The 18,518-nt window shown below is 33.2% G+C and overlaps 2 protein-coding genes and 1 long non-coding RNA gene across 3 annotated transcripts in view; 1 reads left to right on the top strand and 2 right to left on the bottom strand.

Annotated features, from left to right (window-relative positions):
* Nucleotides 1-4,227, bottom strand: part of pfkla (phosphofructokinase, liver a) — a 29,731-nt gene extending 25,504 nt beyond the window's left edge. Inside the window, 3 exon segments of the mRNA XM_016253458.1 lie at nt 2,210-2,287; nt 2,722-2,795; nt 3,995-4,227. Of these exon segments, the coding sequence (XP_016108944.1) occupies nt 2,210-2,287; nt 2,722-2,795; nt 3,995-4,079 (237 nt within the window). The 5' untranslated portion in view covers nt 4,080-4,227.
* Nucleotides 1-7,939, top strand: part of LOC107567718 (uncharacterized) — a 10,479-nt gene extending 2,540 nt beyond the window's left edge. Inside the window, exons 2-3 of the long non-coding RNA XR_001606670.1 lie at nt 2,400-2,408; nt 7,316-7,939. This is a non-coding gene — a long non-coding RNA (uncharacterized lncRNA). The remainder of the gene's footprint in view (nt 1-2,399; nt 2,409-7,315) is intronic.
* A 3,962-nt stretch (nt 7,940-11,901) lies between these two features.
* LOC107567712 (mitogen-activated protein kinase kinase kinase 13-like) overlaps nt 11,902-18,518 on the bottom strand; it is a 32,344-nt gene continuing 25,727 nt past the window's right edge. Inside the window, exons 8-14 of the mRNA XM_016253454.1 lie at nt 18,035-18,144; nt 17,827-17,943; nt 17,747-17,765; nt 17,169-17,429; nt 16,166-16,236; nt 13,923-14,214; nt 11,902-12,367 (exon numbers count right to left, since the gene is read on the bottom strand). Of these exons, the coding sequence (XP_016108940.1) occupies nt 12,266-12,367; nt 13,923-14,214; nt 16,166-16,236; nt 17,169-17,429; nt 17,747-17,765; nt 17,827-17,943; nt 18,035-18,144 (972 nt within the window). The 3' untranslated portion in view covers nt 11,902-12,265. The remainder of the gene's footprint in view (nt 12,368-13,922; nt 14,215-16,165; nt 16,237-17,168; nt 17,430-17,746; nt 17,766-17,826; nt 17,944-18,034; nt 18,145-18,518) is intronic.

The following is an 18,518-nucleotide window of genomic DNA, read 5'->3' as shown; positions in this document are numbered from 1 at the left end:
TATATATATATATATATATATATATATATATATATATATATATATATATATATTACTCTTGTAAATTACAATTTTCCTGTAAAATAAAAAATATATATAATTATAGGCCTAATAATTATTTTATTTTATATAAATATTTTTATATATAATAAAATATATAAATATTTTAAATACACACACACATATATAATTTCATTAAGTATAAAATAACTTTTATTTTATATAAATGTTTTTATATATAAGAAAATATATAAATATTTTATATTATAATTGCATTAAGTATAAACATGTAAGCCTGTATGTTGCTATATTTCCCAAAGTTTTGAAAGAATCCACACAGAAAGGACATAAAACAGCAGTGGACCGTGTGACTCGTGCACTATAGTCAAAGTTATTTTGTGTGAGAAACAGACCGTTGTTGATAATCTTGTCCTTTCAGATTAAAAAATGTTGCATTGATGCATCAAGCTCAGTTCCAGCGCACATGACGCTCAGTGCCGGTTTGACATCAAACTTGATGCAATGCATCAACAAATGTGATTGCAAATGAGATTTGGGAGCAGATGGGAGGTTTATCATTTCACTGAAACAATAACGGCATAAGGATTTGAAATGACACGAGAGTGAATAAATTATGGCAAATCTTCATTTTTGGGTGAACTGTCCCTTTAAAAGTCTCCTTGAACACTTTCAAACCAGATTTTACGTTAAAAACTGCAGAACAATAACGGACACACATCATCACAGAAATCTTAATATTAAGATCTCTGTCTGCTGGACAAGTAGGTAATAATTTGATACTCAATTCAGACCGACTCACTGCATACATGTCAAGTACAGTAGGCCACATTTCACTACTGCATGGAAAAGAGCACTTAGGATACTATATGCATCATCTATAGCAGGTTAACGTAACACTTCTGTTACTCTAAAGTCTTTATTTCACCAGCATTAGAGCACATGCAGCAGGACAGCTTACCAGTTTACCCGCTTAACTGAAGAACACAGAACAGACAGAAGAGAAAGAGCTGCAGGTCAACAAAACTATTAAAAACCATTTCATTCATTGAAAAAGAGCTGAAATAAAATATAAATATTAGATTCTTAAATAAAGAAAAATTAAATATTGGAGATGTTGCCTTGATTTAAGTTTAAGTTACTAAAATGTGCAAAACTGAAATAAAAATGAATTAATTACTTAATGTGAAAACTGAAAATGCAAAAATACATACTATTATAGTATTAAAATAATATTAAACTAACACTGCACTGCAGCAATAATATTACAATTTTCATTTTAATTTTTAAAAAAGTTTTAGTACTAATTTTGTTGTGTTTTTATCATTGAGATGAAGAACACTTAGAGAACTAAAACTGAAATAAAAATGAATAAAAACTATATTTATATATACACACATAAAATAAATATAAATAAATAATAAATAAATAAATAAATATATATTATATATATATATAATTAATTAAAATTAATTAATTAATTAAAAATATACATTTTAGCTTTACCTATTTTAGTATATATATATAACTGCAGCTATAATATTGTAGTTTTTATTAATATTTTCCATTTTCATACTAATTTTGTTGCTTTTATCATTGAGATAAAGAACACTTAAAGAACTAAAACTGAAATAAAAATGAATAAAAACAATATATATATATATATATACACACACACACATAAAATAAATATAAATATAAATAATAAATAAATATTATATATATATATATATTAATTTCTTTAATTAATTAAAATGAATGAATGAATTAAAAATATACATTTGAGCTTTAAAAATGAATAAAAACAATATATATATATATATATATACACACACACACACATAAAATAAATATAAATATAAATAATAAATAAATATTATATATATATATATATTAATTTCTTTAATTAATTAAAATGAATGAATGAATTAAAAATATACATTTGAGCTTTCCCTTTTTTAGTATAAAGTCAAACTAAATGAAAATGAGAAATGCTGCATTTTTCATTTTTGTTTTAGTTAACTATATTAACCCTGTACAGCGGGATGTTTAACCGATGTGTCCATGAAGCAAGAGCTTGTAATAGATGTTTAAATGTCTTTTTGCAGCTGTAGTGCTCTCAGACACAAACACGTTTAAGTGTTCTTAACTAGCACTACTGACTCTGTTGAGATCTGACTGATGCTCTTACCAGCTGAATTATATTGGTGACGCTTTGCCAGTTGGCCAGTTTAATGTTGTCTCCTCCGTCTACCAGCCCCTGATAACCCTGAAATCAAATCAAATACACACATTAATACTCACATATATATATATATCATGTAAACATGTTTAAAGTGATAGTTCACCCAAAAATTAAAATCATGTCATCATTTACTCAGCCTCAAGTTGTTTCAACTCTGTATAAGTTTGTTTCCTCTGATGAAGATATTTTTGAAAAAAATAATAAATAAAAAAGTTGATGGCACCCATTGACTTCCCTAGTATTTTTTTCCGTACTGTGGAAGTCAATGGGGGCTGTTTGGTTACCCACATTCTTCAAAATATCTTATTTTGTGTTCAACAGACAAAAGAAACTCCTTTGGAATAAGAGTGAGATGCCAGAATTCTTTTTTTGGGTGAACTTTCCCTTTAATGTTATGCCACATCATTATCATCCATACATTAGCAAAGATCAGTGTAAAACACGAATGGCGAGAGCACCTCATAAACCAGATACACCTTGGCGCCCACATAGATGCCCATTCGGGTCACAGCGCGGATCGCTGCATTCATACCTGCAGAATTATATAGCATTTTATTAATCACACACAACACTTAGTATTCAGATGTTTATATAGATGATCACTTCCCACATTAATTCAGATTATTACACGGCTCTGTGGAATACCTGATTCTGATTGGTCAGCTGCGACATTCCAGTCAGACCACTTATTACACAACATTTCACCACAAAAACACCACATTTACCCGGATGAGCGTGTGTTATCAGCTTTTACCGGTTGTTATCAAGGGATAACATACCTTGGAATGTCGCGACTGACCAATCAGAATCAAGGATTCCACAGAGCCGTGTAATAATAGGAGATAACAACCGGCTGGATGTACATTATCCCGTACTTAATGAATGCTGCATTAATAATCAAATTAATAATCTGATGCCATGTAAAGAAAATGTCCAGGTCATATTTAAAAAATAAAAAAATAAATAAATATATATATGTATTCATATACTATAATTATAATATAATAATACATAATATAATATAAATATATGCATTATATTCAGTAAGATGTTTTTTTTTTAAAGAAATGCTTTTATTTTGCAAGGATGTGTTAAATTGATAAAAAAAAGACTTATAATAAAGACGATGATAATAAAGACTTATATTGTTCGAATTTTTTTTTATTTTAAATAAATGCTGTTCTTTTTAACTTTATTCATCAAAGAATCCTGAAAACATATGCTAATTTGCATCTGGAGTCCCTAGAAAGGCTTTTTAATAATAATAATAATACTAAATAAATAAAAATACAAAACATTTCAATACAATTCATAGAATTTCTTATTTGGAAATATGATCTGCACATGTTCTTGCCCACCTACTGACATAAGCTGTAGAGGTTTATATGGCCTATTTACATAGATCTACTTTTCTAGCAATTTACTCAATTTCAGACACATTATTGGTTCAAACGGAAACGCTCAATACATGATGAAATAATAATAAGATAAAATAAATGCATCTGAAAGAAAGGCTATAGGCTAGCTGAGCAGGAGGCAGTGAAGGTCAGTTTGCAGGTCATTTCGATCATATATGGATTCCTGTTTAATGGTCATCATATAAACCTCCTTTTGCATTTCGTTGATATTGCATGAGCAAACATGGCTGGCTACATCATCTACATAAACACATCTTTTATTAGTTCGCATGCATGTTCAGAATCCGAGGCCCCGCGTCAGCTGCAGCTTCACCTTGCGCGTCTCCTCCGCTCGTTAGCGCGGCGATCGCTCTGCCTGCGCCCGTCATCCGCAGCTTCTCCAGCCCCGCAGAACTCATGCTGTCTCCCGACGACCCGCTTCTGCGAGATAGCAGTATGAGGTTACCGTGCTGCTGTAGACTATCCGTCCGGAGAGGGTCGGTTACACCGCGTCTGTTGCGCCGATTGACCTTCCGCGCAGACGCTGTGAGTTCTGTCTTGAGCGCGCAGACGTCAACGCCCACTGTAAACACTGTACTGTACTGTCCAGCAGCTTCCTGGCAGTGCTGGAAAGCCACAACCCAGCTACAAACATGCCCTATAGTCCTAAATATGTCATGCACAGATTTGTAATACTTTCAGAAATACGTTTTCATACATAACAAGGACCGCTAGCTTATGTATGAAAACTTATTTCTACAGTTTTATGAAAGTTCTGAAAATTCTCGGTCAATGCCAACGTTCCATTTGATCGTTTTGCAAACATTGTGTGAACGTTTTTTCTGAACATTCCAAAACAAGTAGAAACGTTTAAATATGTTAGATCGGGGCTATTCAGTTAGTTTCATTTGAGGGCCGGATTATTGAATTGAAAAATTGAAGGGGCCCAAGGGTGAGGGGCCCGTCCCGATCTCTTTCTGGGGGCCGATAAAATTAGAAATTAAATTTAAACGCATATTCAGCAGTAAAATCAACTAATATTACCGACACCAAAATCTATAAAAACATTAGTATTGTCTGTAAGTTGATAAAATAAAAAAAAATACATTTTTCCGTAATTAATCATGATCAGTTGCATAAATATATTGTCATAATTTAAATTCAGCTAGTTTCATTTGAGGGCCGGATTATTGAATTGAAAAATTGAAGGGGCCCAAGGGTGAGGGGCCCGTCCCGATCTCTTTCTGGGGGCCGATAAAATTAGAAATTAAATTTAAACGCATATTCAGCAGTAAAATCAACTAATATTACCGACACCAAAATCTATAAAAACATTAGTATTGTCTGTAAGTTGATAAAATAAAAAAAAATACATTTTTCCGTAATTAATCATGATCAGTTGCATAAATATATTGTCATAATTTAAATTCAGCTAGTTTCATTTGAGGGCCGGATTATTGAATTGAAAAATTGAAGGGGCCCAAGGGTGAGGGGCCCGTCCCGATCTCTTTCTGGGGGCCGATAAAATTAGAAATTAAATTTAAACGCATATTCAGCAGTAAAATCAACTAATATTACCGACACCAAAATCTATAAAAACATTAGTATTGTCTGTAAGTCGATAAAATAAAAAAAAATTTTTTTTTTCTGTAATTAATCATGATCAGTTGCACAAATATATTTGTCATAATTTCACATTGAACCTCCAAATTAATGTAGAAACAACCTAAAGGTGGTATATTTTAACTATGCTTAATGGCTTCTCTTTACAAAGTAGCCTATTATGAATAAAAGCAAGTATTTTTGATAGTGCTACTGATGTCTCTATTAAATGCATTTTCACCTCAATTTTAGCCATTAGTTACAGCCATTCAACATTACAGTATAATCGAAAGACATTATTTTTAACATTTAGTAGGCTCTGAGAAAATATAACTTTTAATTTAAGTGAACTTAAAACAATCTTCACATAAACTATAAATTGTATTTGATAGTTTTGGCATGATTGTGTGTTTTTGTTTAGTTTTTTCGCGCAGCCTTTCAAACTGTACTCCATCTGATAATCATCTTCGTTCAGTGTCTGCGCTATTTCTCGCCAGAAGTTAAGACGGATAACACTGTCTTCACACTCGTTTAAACCTTCACACACGCTGCCGTCTATTGATAATGTGGTCTCAGGAAGGTTGTTGTTGTTCCGTCTCTTCCTTCACTTTTTCGGCTGTGAAACAACGGTCTCGTCCAGTGATGCCACCTTGTGGATAAACTAATTAGTGCAAAAACAAGGCGTATGTGCGACCCCAATTGAATAGCCCCGTGTTAGATGAATGTCCATCTAAAATGTTTCAGAAAGGAACATTCCATTTTGCAAACATTATGCGAACGTAACTTTTGAATGTTTTCTGAACGTTCTGAAACAAGTAGCAACATTTAAATACATTAAATGAACGTCCAACTGAAACGTTTCAGAAAGGGAACGTTCCATTTCATTATTTTGCAAACATTATGTGAATACTACCTGTGAATGTTTTTGAACATTCTGAAAATGTAGTAACGTTTTAAATACGTAAGATGAACATCCAACTAAAACGTTTCAGAAAAAACACTAACACACGAAAAAACGTTCTATTAACGTTACTGGAAGAACATTTGCTCATAACTTTAAGAGAACGTTCCCTAGCTGGGAATCTAACAGTCGGCACGACTGCGCTGTAAAACCTTTTAATTTGCCATGAAAATGTTGCCATAAAACTTTTATCCTACATACACATATATCAATCATTTTTAAACGTTTTAGTACCATGAAAGTTTGATTTTTAAAGTTTGTCAAAGAGCATATTTTCACCTGTCGCCAAACATATGCATGGAAACAGAAATCCTGATCACATTCAGAGGTAACCATAGCAACAGAATTTGGTTGAATATGCATTTCTGACTGAAATGCAATTTTTTTAATTATTAAAGCTGGCATTTTGTGCAATAATTTGTACAAATTTAAATGGGATGTAACAATTCACTCGATACGATTTTATTTTACAAAATGAGATTTAAAACGAATTATAAATGAAAAGGTGTCCTTTTATTATTTCTCAGACAAAATGCTGCACATCTTTGTGAAATTGAAATATGTCAAATAACAAAACTAAATTGAAATTTTACAACAAATAAACTGCAGTCCCACACTTTTTATATTATTATTATAACATTATGGGATGTTATAAAATGTTTTGTTTCCTGGGATTAAGTAGTGTTTGTTTTACACCTGATAAAGACACGTTAAAATACTTTCAAGTCAGCTGCATTATAAAAAAGCTAACTTACATCGGTAATATTTCATGCAATTAAGTAAATTAGGAAAATGCAACCTAGATTTTTTTTAGATTCTCATTGGCTGCAATACTCTGAAGACCTCATCCTCGGTATAAACTACAAATGCAATAAAACTTGTGAACTTTGAACATGCAACTCTATTTTAGATAAGTTATCTGGCACTTCAACTTTGTTCTGCTTCGTACTTCATGCATAAGTGAACGTATTTATGGCTATAAAGGATATACAGCACCTTTGAAATGCACAACGAAGCTCTTGAGTTAAACTAAGCATCAGACACATATGAACAGAACAAGGAGAGCCGGCAGAGTTTGGTACAGTACATCAGTGTTTATTCCATGCAGGTGCTCTGCCTTGATTTTACACGTCACTCCTGTCGCACTGTGCACAGGCTATTACAGGACATCGTCAGGATTGGTTGATCATAACACCATTCAAGATAAGGAAGGAAAAGGGCCGAGACACGAGTAAGAAACAAACTGGAGGAGGAAAATGAGTTCAGAGCTTAAGATATTCTGCACAAAAATAGTTCATTTTTAAATACCTGTATATGTAGTAGTTAACAAAGCAATTAAAAATGGTTAACGTGAATAAGGACAGAGAAGATGGCAGGAGAAACGAACGGTTGATGTGATACAGAACTGCATGACACTGGAATTATCTTTACAACCAGAACATGTTTGTGTCATTTTATAACAAAGATTAAATGTGAGGCAATAATCTCTCTTATGGTAAAGTGTTACCGATATTATTAATGTCCAGATATGTTTTCCACAGAAAAAGAAAATAAGGAAGCATGTTTCTGCCACGCGAAATATTCAGACTTTTTACCTCACAATCCCCCGCAATTCTGATTCTTTCTCTGATTACGCGATGTAAACATATTATTATGACATATAAACTCAGAATTGAGAAAAAAGTCTGAATTGTGAGATATAAAGTCAGAATTGTGAAAAAGTCATAGTTGTGATATAAACTCATGATTCTGAGAAAAATGTCACAATTACCTTTTTTTATTTCATGGCGGGAAAACAAAACAACAACTGTAAGACGTAAACAGAATTCAGAGGAAAAAAGTCAAAAAAGCCAGATACAAACCAAGGATTGCAAGAAAAAAAGTATTGCTTCTGAGCTTATCTCTCGCAATTCAGACGTGCAATATTTCTCAGAACTGTGAGATGAAAGTCTGAATTGTGATATAAGTCGCAATTATCGCTGTGATTTTATTCCATGGCAGAAATGGGCTTCCATAAAAAAAAAGAAAAATGGCCAAATGTCCATTTCTGAGATAATTACTGGATTCCTTTAAGATGCCAACAGAAGACAGTTCTAACATACATGAGACAATTATGAGATGAAGAAACACAGAAATGAACAGCAATCTTACATGTGCTTTAAAATAAATTAATGATCGTGTAGACCAGCTACAAAGAAGAAAGACATTTTTAAATTAAATTAAATTAAAATCATAATTTACAGGATTTGTGGTGGCGCTATGGCCGGAAAGACTTCATACATCATCATACTTCATACATCACTCACTAAAAACCAGGCCTGATCTTTAGTGGAACATGTAAACGGAAAGAATGAGGTTGGTGCGTGTTTTCGGTTTGCCTTCGTTACAATTCACTTCATCTAAACAAATCTTGCGTTTTTATCACTTTACCATCACAGTGAACAGAAATGACAAACATAATGCAAGTAATAATGGCTGATTTTGCCCCTCAAAGACATGAAAACCCATTTTGCTTCTGCAATCTTTAATATTTCTTGGTTGAAACTGGATTTTTACCCATCAAGAACTTATTGAATAGTTAAAAATGGGCTCCAGAATGGAGTCAGAAGGGTTAAAAATGAAAACCAAAACGCAAAAAGGGTCAATTTTGGTTTCATGTTGACCTAAAGTTTGTTTCCAGTGGCCTTTGCTTTGTTCATTTGCTGCAAACTCACAGCTTTTCTCATAAACTCAATGATACTGTTGTTTTAATGTGGAATTACATCTTGCGAGGCTTCTTTTAGTAAGATGTCAGAAAATAATAATAATAATAATACCATTCACAGTTTATTTCACATGCCGTACCCGGTTCAGAAACACATCCGGCTGCATTACTGATGATGAACGAGGCATTTTTACTAGTACTATAACATCTATATCTAAACACAGGGTAAATATGAATGCAATAATTAAATATAGATATGCTGGAAGATGCAGTGTCCCTTTCATAAGGAAATGATGAATAAAAACACATTTGCGAAGGAGAACTTACACACAGACTACGTTCACACCGCAACTGAATCCGTAGTTTTGTTCACAAAGATGATTGGATTGAAATGCAGTGCAAAATTTCCCAAACGACTGAAACAAGACGGACAAACCGCTTTTGTCTTGCGGAGACTCGTTTGCACTATAAAGCATTGAACCTGAGCATAAACCAGCAAGAAGCACGGGACTTCTTCCATTTCTTTTTTACTCAAAAAAACTCGACGTGTAAAAATAATGAACTCAAATCTGCAAAAATAGAGGTCTTTTACAAAGCACTTTATTTCCAGTCCAGCCTGCTAGCCAGTCATCCTGAGCGAATGATTCTCAATAGCCTGAGTGCAAAAGCGACGTTATTGCTGATTCACCCGCGGCCCTGAAACAAACGAGCTCGTTTAAAGGTCTGTCTCCATCAACGGCATGCTATTAACACACAAACACCGGCAGAACCACACCATACACGCTAAGAGAGCGATCGTTTAACCACAAATCACAATTCTGTCATCATTTCTTCACCCTCATGTTGTTCCAAACCCGTGTGACTTTCTTGCATGGAACACAGATATCATACTTTTATGGTGCTTTTTTTGGTCATTTTGAAGCTTGACAGGTTGCATGGGGGGAAAAAAAAGTCAAACGGGTTTGGAGCAACATGAATTTTTTGGGGGTAAACGATCCCTTTAACTCTAAAGGGACACTGCATCTCCAGAACATCATCACTACTGCGCAAAAGACTGGATTATTTATGTTTTTAATTATGTCTCTAATGCTCACATAGGCTATTTTATTTGATCATAAGTACACTAAAATTGTGAAATATTATTACAATTTAAAATAGCTGTTTTCTATGTGAATATATTGTAAAATGTAATTTATTCCTGTGATCAAAGCTGTATTTTCAGCATCATTCCTCCAGTCTTCATTGTCACATGATCTTCAGAAATCAGTATAATATTTGCTGCTCAAGAAACATTTATTATTATTATCAATGTTGAAAACAGTTGTGCTGCTACCGAATATTTGTGTGGAAACCATAAGATAAAAAAGAAAAAAATTAATTATTTTATTCAGCAAGGAAGCATTAAATTGATCAAAAGTGAGAGACATTTATAATGTTACAAAAGATTTATATTTCAAATAAATTCTGTTCATCAAAGAATCCTGAAAAAATGTTTCAGCTTCCACAAAAATACCAGACAATACTCTTTTTACAAAATTGATAATAATAATAACAACCACCATTAGTCATAATTGAGCACCAATAATAATTAAGCAGCAAATCAGAATATTAGAATGATTTCTGAAGATCATGTGACACTGAAGACTGCAGTAATGATGCTGAAAATTCAGCTTTGATCACAGAAATAAATTACAGTTTATCAAATACTCACATAGAAAACAGTTATTTTAAATTGTAATAATATTTCACAATTTTCCTGTATTTTTGATCAAATAAATGCAGCCTTGATGAGGCAAAAGAGACTTCTTTCAAATACATGAATTATTCCAAACGTTTGACAGGCAATGCACACCGTCGGTTTTCACGTCAAACTCTTTAGGGTTGATACTTTCGCACGCCGAGCGTCCTGCTCTCCTCAAACACGGTCCTGAGATGAGAAAAAAGCTGCTCCGCTTCAGTTCAAACACTGATTTGATCATTAAAGACGTCGTTCCTCTAGAGCAGTTGTTCTTTGACTTCCTGTTCGTCTGTAGAGGCAAGCAGCAGCAGCAGCAGCAGCAGTCTGATTGGCTGATCAAATGCCGACCAAGCAGGCATGCTGGGATATTTCCACACATCTTGGAAGTCAAAGAGGGCAAAAGAAACAAGGAAGGACGTCGTTCCTGCTGGTGCTCAAACTAAAGTAATCCTGAAGGGCGTCGTTTCAGTAAACGCAGGAAGTAGCATGTCGCCAGAGACCCATGTCTGGCGGGTCGGGCTCATTTGTGTCTGTGGTCCCGTCATGGAATGGATCCTCAAGCTACGCACTTAAAGGGATAGTTCACCCAAAAATGAAAATGTGATGTTTATCTGCTTACCCTCAGGGCATCCGAGATGTAGGTGACTTTGTTTATTCAGTAGAACACAAACGAAGATTTTTAACTCAAACCGTTGCAGTCTGTCAGTCCTATAATGTCAGTGAATGGGAATCACGGCTTTGAGAGTCAAAAAACATACACAAACAAAACCAAATGAAACCCTGCGGCTCGTGACGATACATTGAGGTCTTAAGACACGAAACGATCAGTCTGTGCAAGAAACTGAGCAGTATTTATATAATTTTTACCTATGATTCACTGCAATGTCCGAACTGTCCAGAGCGCGTTCTCAGACGCGTCTTCTTCTTCTTGCTTTACGGCGGATCGCAAACTTATAAGTGCATTATCGCCACCTATCTCTCAAATGGACCATTGATACTCTATCTACAATCTCAATTAGGAGTGTCAATGATCCATTTGAGAGATAGGTAGATAGGTTTTGTTTGTGTATGTTTTTATGACTCTCAAAGCCGTGATTCCCATTCACTTCCATTATATGACTGACAGACTGCAACGGTTTGAGTTAAAAATCTTCGTTTGTGTTCTACTGAAGAAACAAAGTCACCTACACCTCGGATGCCCTGAGGGTAAACAGATAAACATCAAATTTTTGGGTGAACTATCCCTTTAACACTTTCACTCACGTACCTGCGGACATATATATATATATACACACATTCTTGCAGACTTCAATAATCTTCTAACTAGCTAACTGGAATCGAGTTGCCTTGAACACTTCAGCGCATTAATACTCCGAGTAAGTCTGAGTTCCTGATTTCGTTTTGCGTTTCCTCTGGCTCGTAATAAAATAAGTTATGCATGTTACTCTAGCTACATTATCACTTCAGAGGAATCTGCCTGAGATGCTCAGAGAGAGAGAGAGAGAGAGAGAGAGAGAGAGAGAGAGAGGGGGATTATGGGAAGGGCTGATCAGATGGGTCAGGCGTGGATTATTGCCGTGTTTCCTCCGAAGGCTGGCGTTCACCAGGATGAAGGAGCGCAGGGCTGTTTGTTCCTGATGGTGGTGTCGGAACATTCCGCATCCGACGTGTCACAGTCGGAATCTCCGAAATGCAGCGGATTCTGAGGGAGAGATGAACAAACGGGAAGTTCATGTTTCATTTAATTACACTAAGGGATTCAAACACTGCTCAACAAGTGATTCAGATGATTCACACTAATAATCATTCTTCAGTATATGATCCGATTAGCAATGATTCACGAGTGAATCATGAATCTGTTGATTCTCTTCTGAAAAGAATCCCTGAAATATTTTTTTTGAGCGGGTTAATTTGGATTCCCAAACTTTTTTGTCCGTCGAACCACTTTGAGCTAAAATTATTTATTTGAAGTAGCCCCTGAGCTTTAATAATAATAAGTTAATATTTCACTCATTTAACAACATATTCACATGTTCACAGTTCTTTAATAAGAGCTAATAGTCACATGACATGTAGGGAACAAATAAAGCTTTTTATTTTAATTGTTTTTTATTTTAGAATTATTTATTTCATTTGAGTTTATTTAAGATAATATATTTATTTTTAGTAAGCGTTTTTGGTTTTTATATTAAAATTATTTATTTTATTTAAAAAATATATCACGTTTTTAGTAATTGTTTTATTCTGAAAGCTTTTATTTTAAAATTATGTAGTTATTTTATTTTCATTTCAAATAAAAATGAAAAAAGACAATATATTTTCTTTCTCATTTTAAAATTACTGATTTTATTTTAATATTTAACATTTTTGGTAATCAATTTAATTGGGTTGTTTTTGTTTTAAAATTATGTATTTATTTCGATTTTAATTTATTAAAAAACAATCTTTTTAGGAAGTGTTTTATTTTGATTTTATTGCAAAACTATTTTATTTAAATTTTTCTACAATTTAATGCTTTCAATTGTATTATTTTGATTGTTTTTATTTAAAAACAAATTATGCATTTTTAAAAAAAAAATGATTTTAAATATATAAAATGCATACTCCAATGTTTTATTTTGTTTTTATTTATTTTATTTAAAATTATCCCAATTATTTTATATTTTTAGTAATTGTTCATGTACTGGTAATTGTCGAAGTAATTAAGTAATTGTTTTGTTTATATTAATTTGTCAAATATTAAATATTTTTAATTGTATTATTCTGATTGTTTTTATTTTAAAATTATGTATTTATATACATTTTAATTTATTTCAAATACATTTACATTTAGACATTTAGCAGATGCTTTTATCCAAAGCGACTTACAAATGAGGATATATAAATAAATATATAAAATACATAATATTTTAGTAAGCGTTTTATTTTGTTCTTATTTTAAAATTAATGATTTTATTTAAACTGATTCCAAATATTCCATATTTTTAAATAAATTATTTTATTTTGAGTGTTTATTTTAAATTATGCATTTATATATCTTTAAGTAAGTGTTTTATTTTGATTGGTATTTTTTAATTATTTTATTTTAGTCATTCTTTTGACTGTCTTTATTTTTTTTATTATGTATTTATTTCAAATTATTAGCTTTTCATAACCTCGTGAATCCCCTGCAGTTCCCGATTTAAATGAAGTGTTCGAAAGAAGCAGTTCACGTAAATGAGTTGGCATGAAACAGGAGAGCAAAGCACAGTGTTTACCTCGTAGCTGTGCTCATCAGCACACAGTTTGCCCAGAGAGATCTGGGTCTTGACCCGGCGGACGGCGCACTCTTTATCGGACAGGCCGTCGGACTGCGTGGAGATGTCGATGGGGATCTCAGGCGTGTGGGACAGGAGCTCGTCCAGATGCTCCTCCTGACTGGCGCTGAGCTGCTCCAGCGGGCCGCTGTGCGAGCGATCGCTGGTGTTTCCCTCCTCGCCGTCAGACACCGACAGGTTCTCCGAGCTGAAGGTGGAGTACGACTGGAAGCCGCTCATGCAGCGATGAGGCCTGGAAACAGAGCAGGAGGAAAAATAGTTAAATGGGTCCTATTATGCTTTTTCACTTTTTCAACTTTAGTTAGTCTGTAATGTTGCTGTTTGAGCATAAAAAAGTTCACAAAAGTTACAAAGTTCAAAGTCCACTTCAAAAGGAGATCTTTTATTTAACAGAAATCACTTTTCAAAAACTACAACGAACGACTCGTTTGGACTACAACGCATATTTTCCGGGATTTGTGATATCACAAATATCGACGAATGGGACGAGACCTGGATGAGCTGCACTAGAGAAGGCAACGAGTGTTATCACTGTGTCTGAGACACGCTAGCTTTCCCAAGGCAGACGAACTTAGAGTGGTTACAATCATCCGGGTTTAAATCACGCTCAAATTGATTTGATTTTGATGCAATATTTACACTGAAGCTTGCAGCTATGGTAAGGGGCGGGACATTTCCCGACCAGGCGTCGACTGGAGCCAATCACAACACACACCGGCCCAGTTAACCAATCACGTACATCCCCAGAACAAAATCAAGACTTTGTAAAAGAGCATAATAGGACCCCTTTAAAACCTTAGTATTTTGTAGGGCTGCACGATTATGACAAAGATCATAATTGTCGATTATTCCCTTGAAATTTTAATTGCGATTATTAATTACGATTATCACAATTTACATAGAATGATGTTCATACCACTGTTTGAAGCAACTGCATGCCATATTTTTATATGAAAATAAACAAGCTGAAAACACTCAGAGAGAAAAACTTTTATTGCTTTTCTATAGCTGTTACGTGTATCTGTGTGACACTTTATTTTCTGAATGTTTGAGTTGAACTCCGTAAATGAATTAAATAGAGGCGTCCTGAAATTCACATCAGGTGTTGTGATTCTTTTAATATGTTCGGCCTGTGTCCTTCATTTAATTGTTTGAATTAACGATCCTTAAAATGGTTATGGGCCGTAACAATAGCATTAAGGCTCAAATGTCAACAGTACATCGGATTGGTTTCTTCTTTAAATAATAAAAAAAAAAGTAAACATATGCACGGTATTATAATGTTATAGTAACACTAAAATTAAAACAATGGAAAAACCCTTAAGATAACATGTAGAAAGAAAAAAACACATCGTAAGCACTCAGAATAACTTAAATGGACTTTGAACGATGGTGTAATTCGTAATTGTAATCGCGATTAGAAATTTGATGAATTGTGCAGCCCTAGTATTTTGTCGTCTTTGGCTAATAGCTACAGAAAAATACAGGTTTGAAGATTACATGATTCGTTAAAAAAACATTCATCTTTTAAAAACTACAGAGCTGAAAACACAAAGTTTGCTTGGTTTTTAATGGTTAAGCCTTTAATGTTCACATGACATGCCGGTCTAAATGTCTTTTTTCTCTAAATTATTTTTATTATTTATAATTATTAATTTACTTATTACTTTAATTATTGTTTTAAAATTTAAATGTTAAAATTTTTTTCAAAACTTATTTTATTATTTCAATTCCTATTATTTTTTGTTTTTATTTAATTATTTGTTTTTCATTAAAAAAGTATTTTATTATTTTTAATAACAGTTTAATATTGATGTTATTTTTTTAAATTATTTATTTATTTTAATACATTTAATTCATGTTTAATTATTCGTTTTTTATTTTTAATAATATTTTTTATATATTTATACATTTATATTAAAATTTTTTTATGTTATAAAAAAAGTTATTTTCTGCTCACCAAGGCTGCATTGATTTGCATTTATTTATTTGAAATATTATTACAATTTAAATAACTATTTTCTATGATAATATATTTTAAATTTTAATTTATTCCTGTGATGCAAAACAAAATTTTCAGCATCATTAAAGATTACATGATCCATTCAAGGCTTCTGGCGAATCATGACAGAAAATCACAGATTGAATACAATAAGAGAGATTATGAATTGAAGCAGACTCACCGCTGTCTGCGTGGAAACTCCACCTCACTGTCAACCTCTCCTTCCTCTTCCTCAGAAGACTCGTCTCTCCCCTGACAGACACAAACACAAATAAAACACCTGGATCATATTATATTGAATAAAAAACTAAACTCACAATTTACAATATTACAGTTTTTAATAGAAATTCATACTTTTATTCAGCAAGGATGCATTCAATTGATCAAAAGTGACAGTAAAGACATTTATAATGTTACTAAAGATTCTATTTCAAATAAATGCTGTTCTTTTGAACTTTCTATTCATCAAAGAATCCTGAAAAATAAAATGCTTCCACAAAAATATTCGGCAGCACAACTGTTTGCAACATTGATAATAATCAGAAATGTTTCTTGAGCAGCAAATCAGCATATTAGAATGATTTGATCAATGAATTACAAATATCCTGTTTATATAAATAATCAAGTTATAATTAGTAAAGCTGAAGTGTCTAAGCTTGACCAGAGCAGATTTCTGTAAGTCTGATATCCGTTAATAGAAATACTTAATTGAATGACAGAGTTCAAAACACACACAGTACACTACCAATCAAAAGATTGGAGTTTTTAATGTTCACATGTCATGCAGGTAAACAAATTAAATATTTCAATTTTTGGGGGGTTTATTTCGATTGTTTTTATTGAATAATTTTTTACTAAATAATTATTTTTATTATTGATATTTATTATTTTTAATGTATTCATTTAGAAACAACTTTATTTTTGTATTTTCATTTTAAAATTATGCATTATTTATTTTTTCAATAATTATTTATTATATATATATAAATATATATATTTTTTTTATTACTTTAATTGTTAATTATTTGCTTTTCATTTCAAAATATTATTTTATTATTATTATATAGTTTAAAATAATTGTTTATTTTTTATATAATATTATTATATCAATATTATATATTATTTTGATATATTTTGGAATAATTTTTTATTTTTAAGTCTTTTTTTGCTCACAAAGCCTGCACAATTTTTAAAGTAAAAATACGGTTCTGCACCGGTAACAGCGGGCCCTCGGGCGGAGGGTGATGATGGTGAAGGTAGCTTTGCTCCTGTAGGGGCTGCTGCTCCTCCGACGGCCCTGAATTGAGTTTGAGGGCCCCTGGGAACTCACTGTGACTCCCTTTGCTGTTGGCCCTCCGGTGGCGGGGTTTACTGCGGTACCGGGCTTTCCCAGGCGGAGTGGACACTTTTGGGCTACCTGACAACGGGGACGGAGCCGGAAGAGGCTCGACGTTAAAAAAAAAAAAAAAAAAAAAAAAAAGGGTAATTTAAATTTTTATTTTATCTCACAATTCTGACTTTTTTTCTTGCAGTTGCGAGTTTATATCTCACAATTCTGACTTTTTTTCTTGCAGTTGCGAGTTTATATCTCACAATTCTGACTTTTTTTCTTGCAGTTGCGAGTTTATATCTCACAATTCTGACTTTTTTTCTTGCAGTTGCGAGTTTATATCTCACAATTCTGACGTTTCTTCTCAGAATTGCAAGAAAAAAGTCAGGATTGGAAGATTAAAGGTCACAATTACCTTTTTGATTTTTTTACCCAGTTGCGCAAACAAGCTCTCGTAGTTTAAATTATGCTTCTGTTTATGAAAAAAGAAAAGACCACAATGAAGGACTTACTTGAGCAGCTCTTTCTCTCGCACCTCCAGCTGCAGCATGATAGCGCTGAGCTCCATGTACAGGTTATTGGCTCGCTCCAGTTTCCTCTCGTAATGCTCTCGGATATCCAGAGCGTGTCTGAAACACACAGAGACAGTGAGACAGCCTGTAACACACAGTGACCTCCAGCTAAAGCTCTCTCTGTTGCGTGCGATTCGTCTGGGTTCACCTGAGCTCGTCTCTTCTGCGGCGGATCAGCTCCTCGTCCAGTCGATGGATGCAGGTGCCTTCACTCTTGATCTTCTCGAAATGCTTCTTCACCTCCTCTCTCCACTCCGTCTGCCACAGACAATAATGTTATTGTTCATTAAAACGGGAACACTTTAGTTTGGGGACCAATTATCATGAATATTACTAGCATATTGGCTGTTTATTAGTACTTATAAAGCACATATTAATGCCTTATTCTGTATGACCATATTTTAGACCCGTAATCCTAAACTTAAAGGGATAGTTCACCCAAAAATGAAAATGTGATGTTTATCTGCTTACCCTCAGGGCATCCAAGATGTAGGTGACTTTGTTTCTTCAGTAGAACACAAACGAAGATTTTTAACTCAAACCGTTGCAGTCTGTCAGTCTTATAATGGTAGTCTATAGGCTCCACGGCTTTGAGAGTCAAAAAAACATACACAAACAAAACCAAATTAAAC

This window comes from Sinocyclocheilus grahami, unplaced genomic scaffold (genome assembly GCF_001515645.1).
Source record: "Sinocyclocheilus grahami isolate Dianchi unplaced genomic scaffold, SAMN03320097.WGS_v1.1 scaffold1183.1, whole genome shotgun sequence".
Classification (NCBI taxonomy): domain Eukaryota; kingdom Metazoa; phylum Chordata; class Actinopteri; order Cypriniformes; family Cyprinidae; genus Sinocyclocheilus; species Sinocyclocheilus grahami.
The sequence above is the reverse complement of the archived record's forward strand: the minus strand, read 5'-3'. Positions and strand labels throughout refer to the sequence as shown.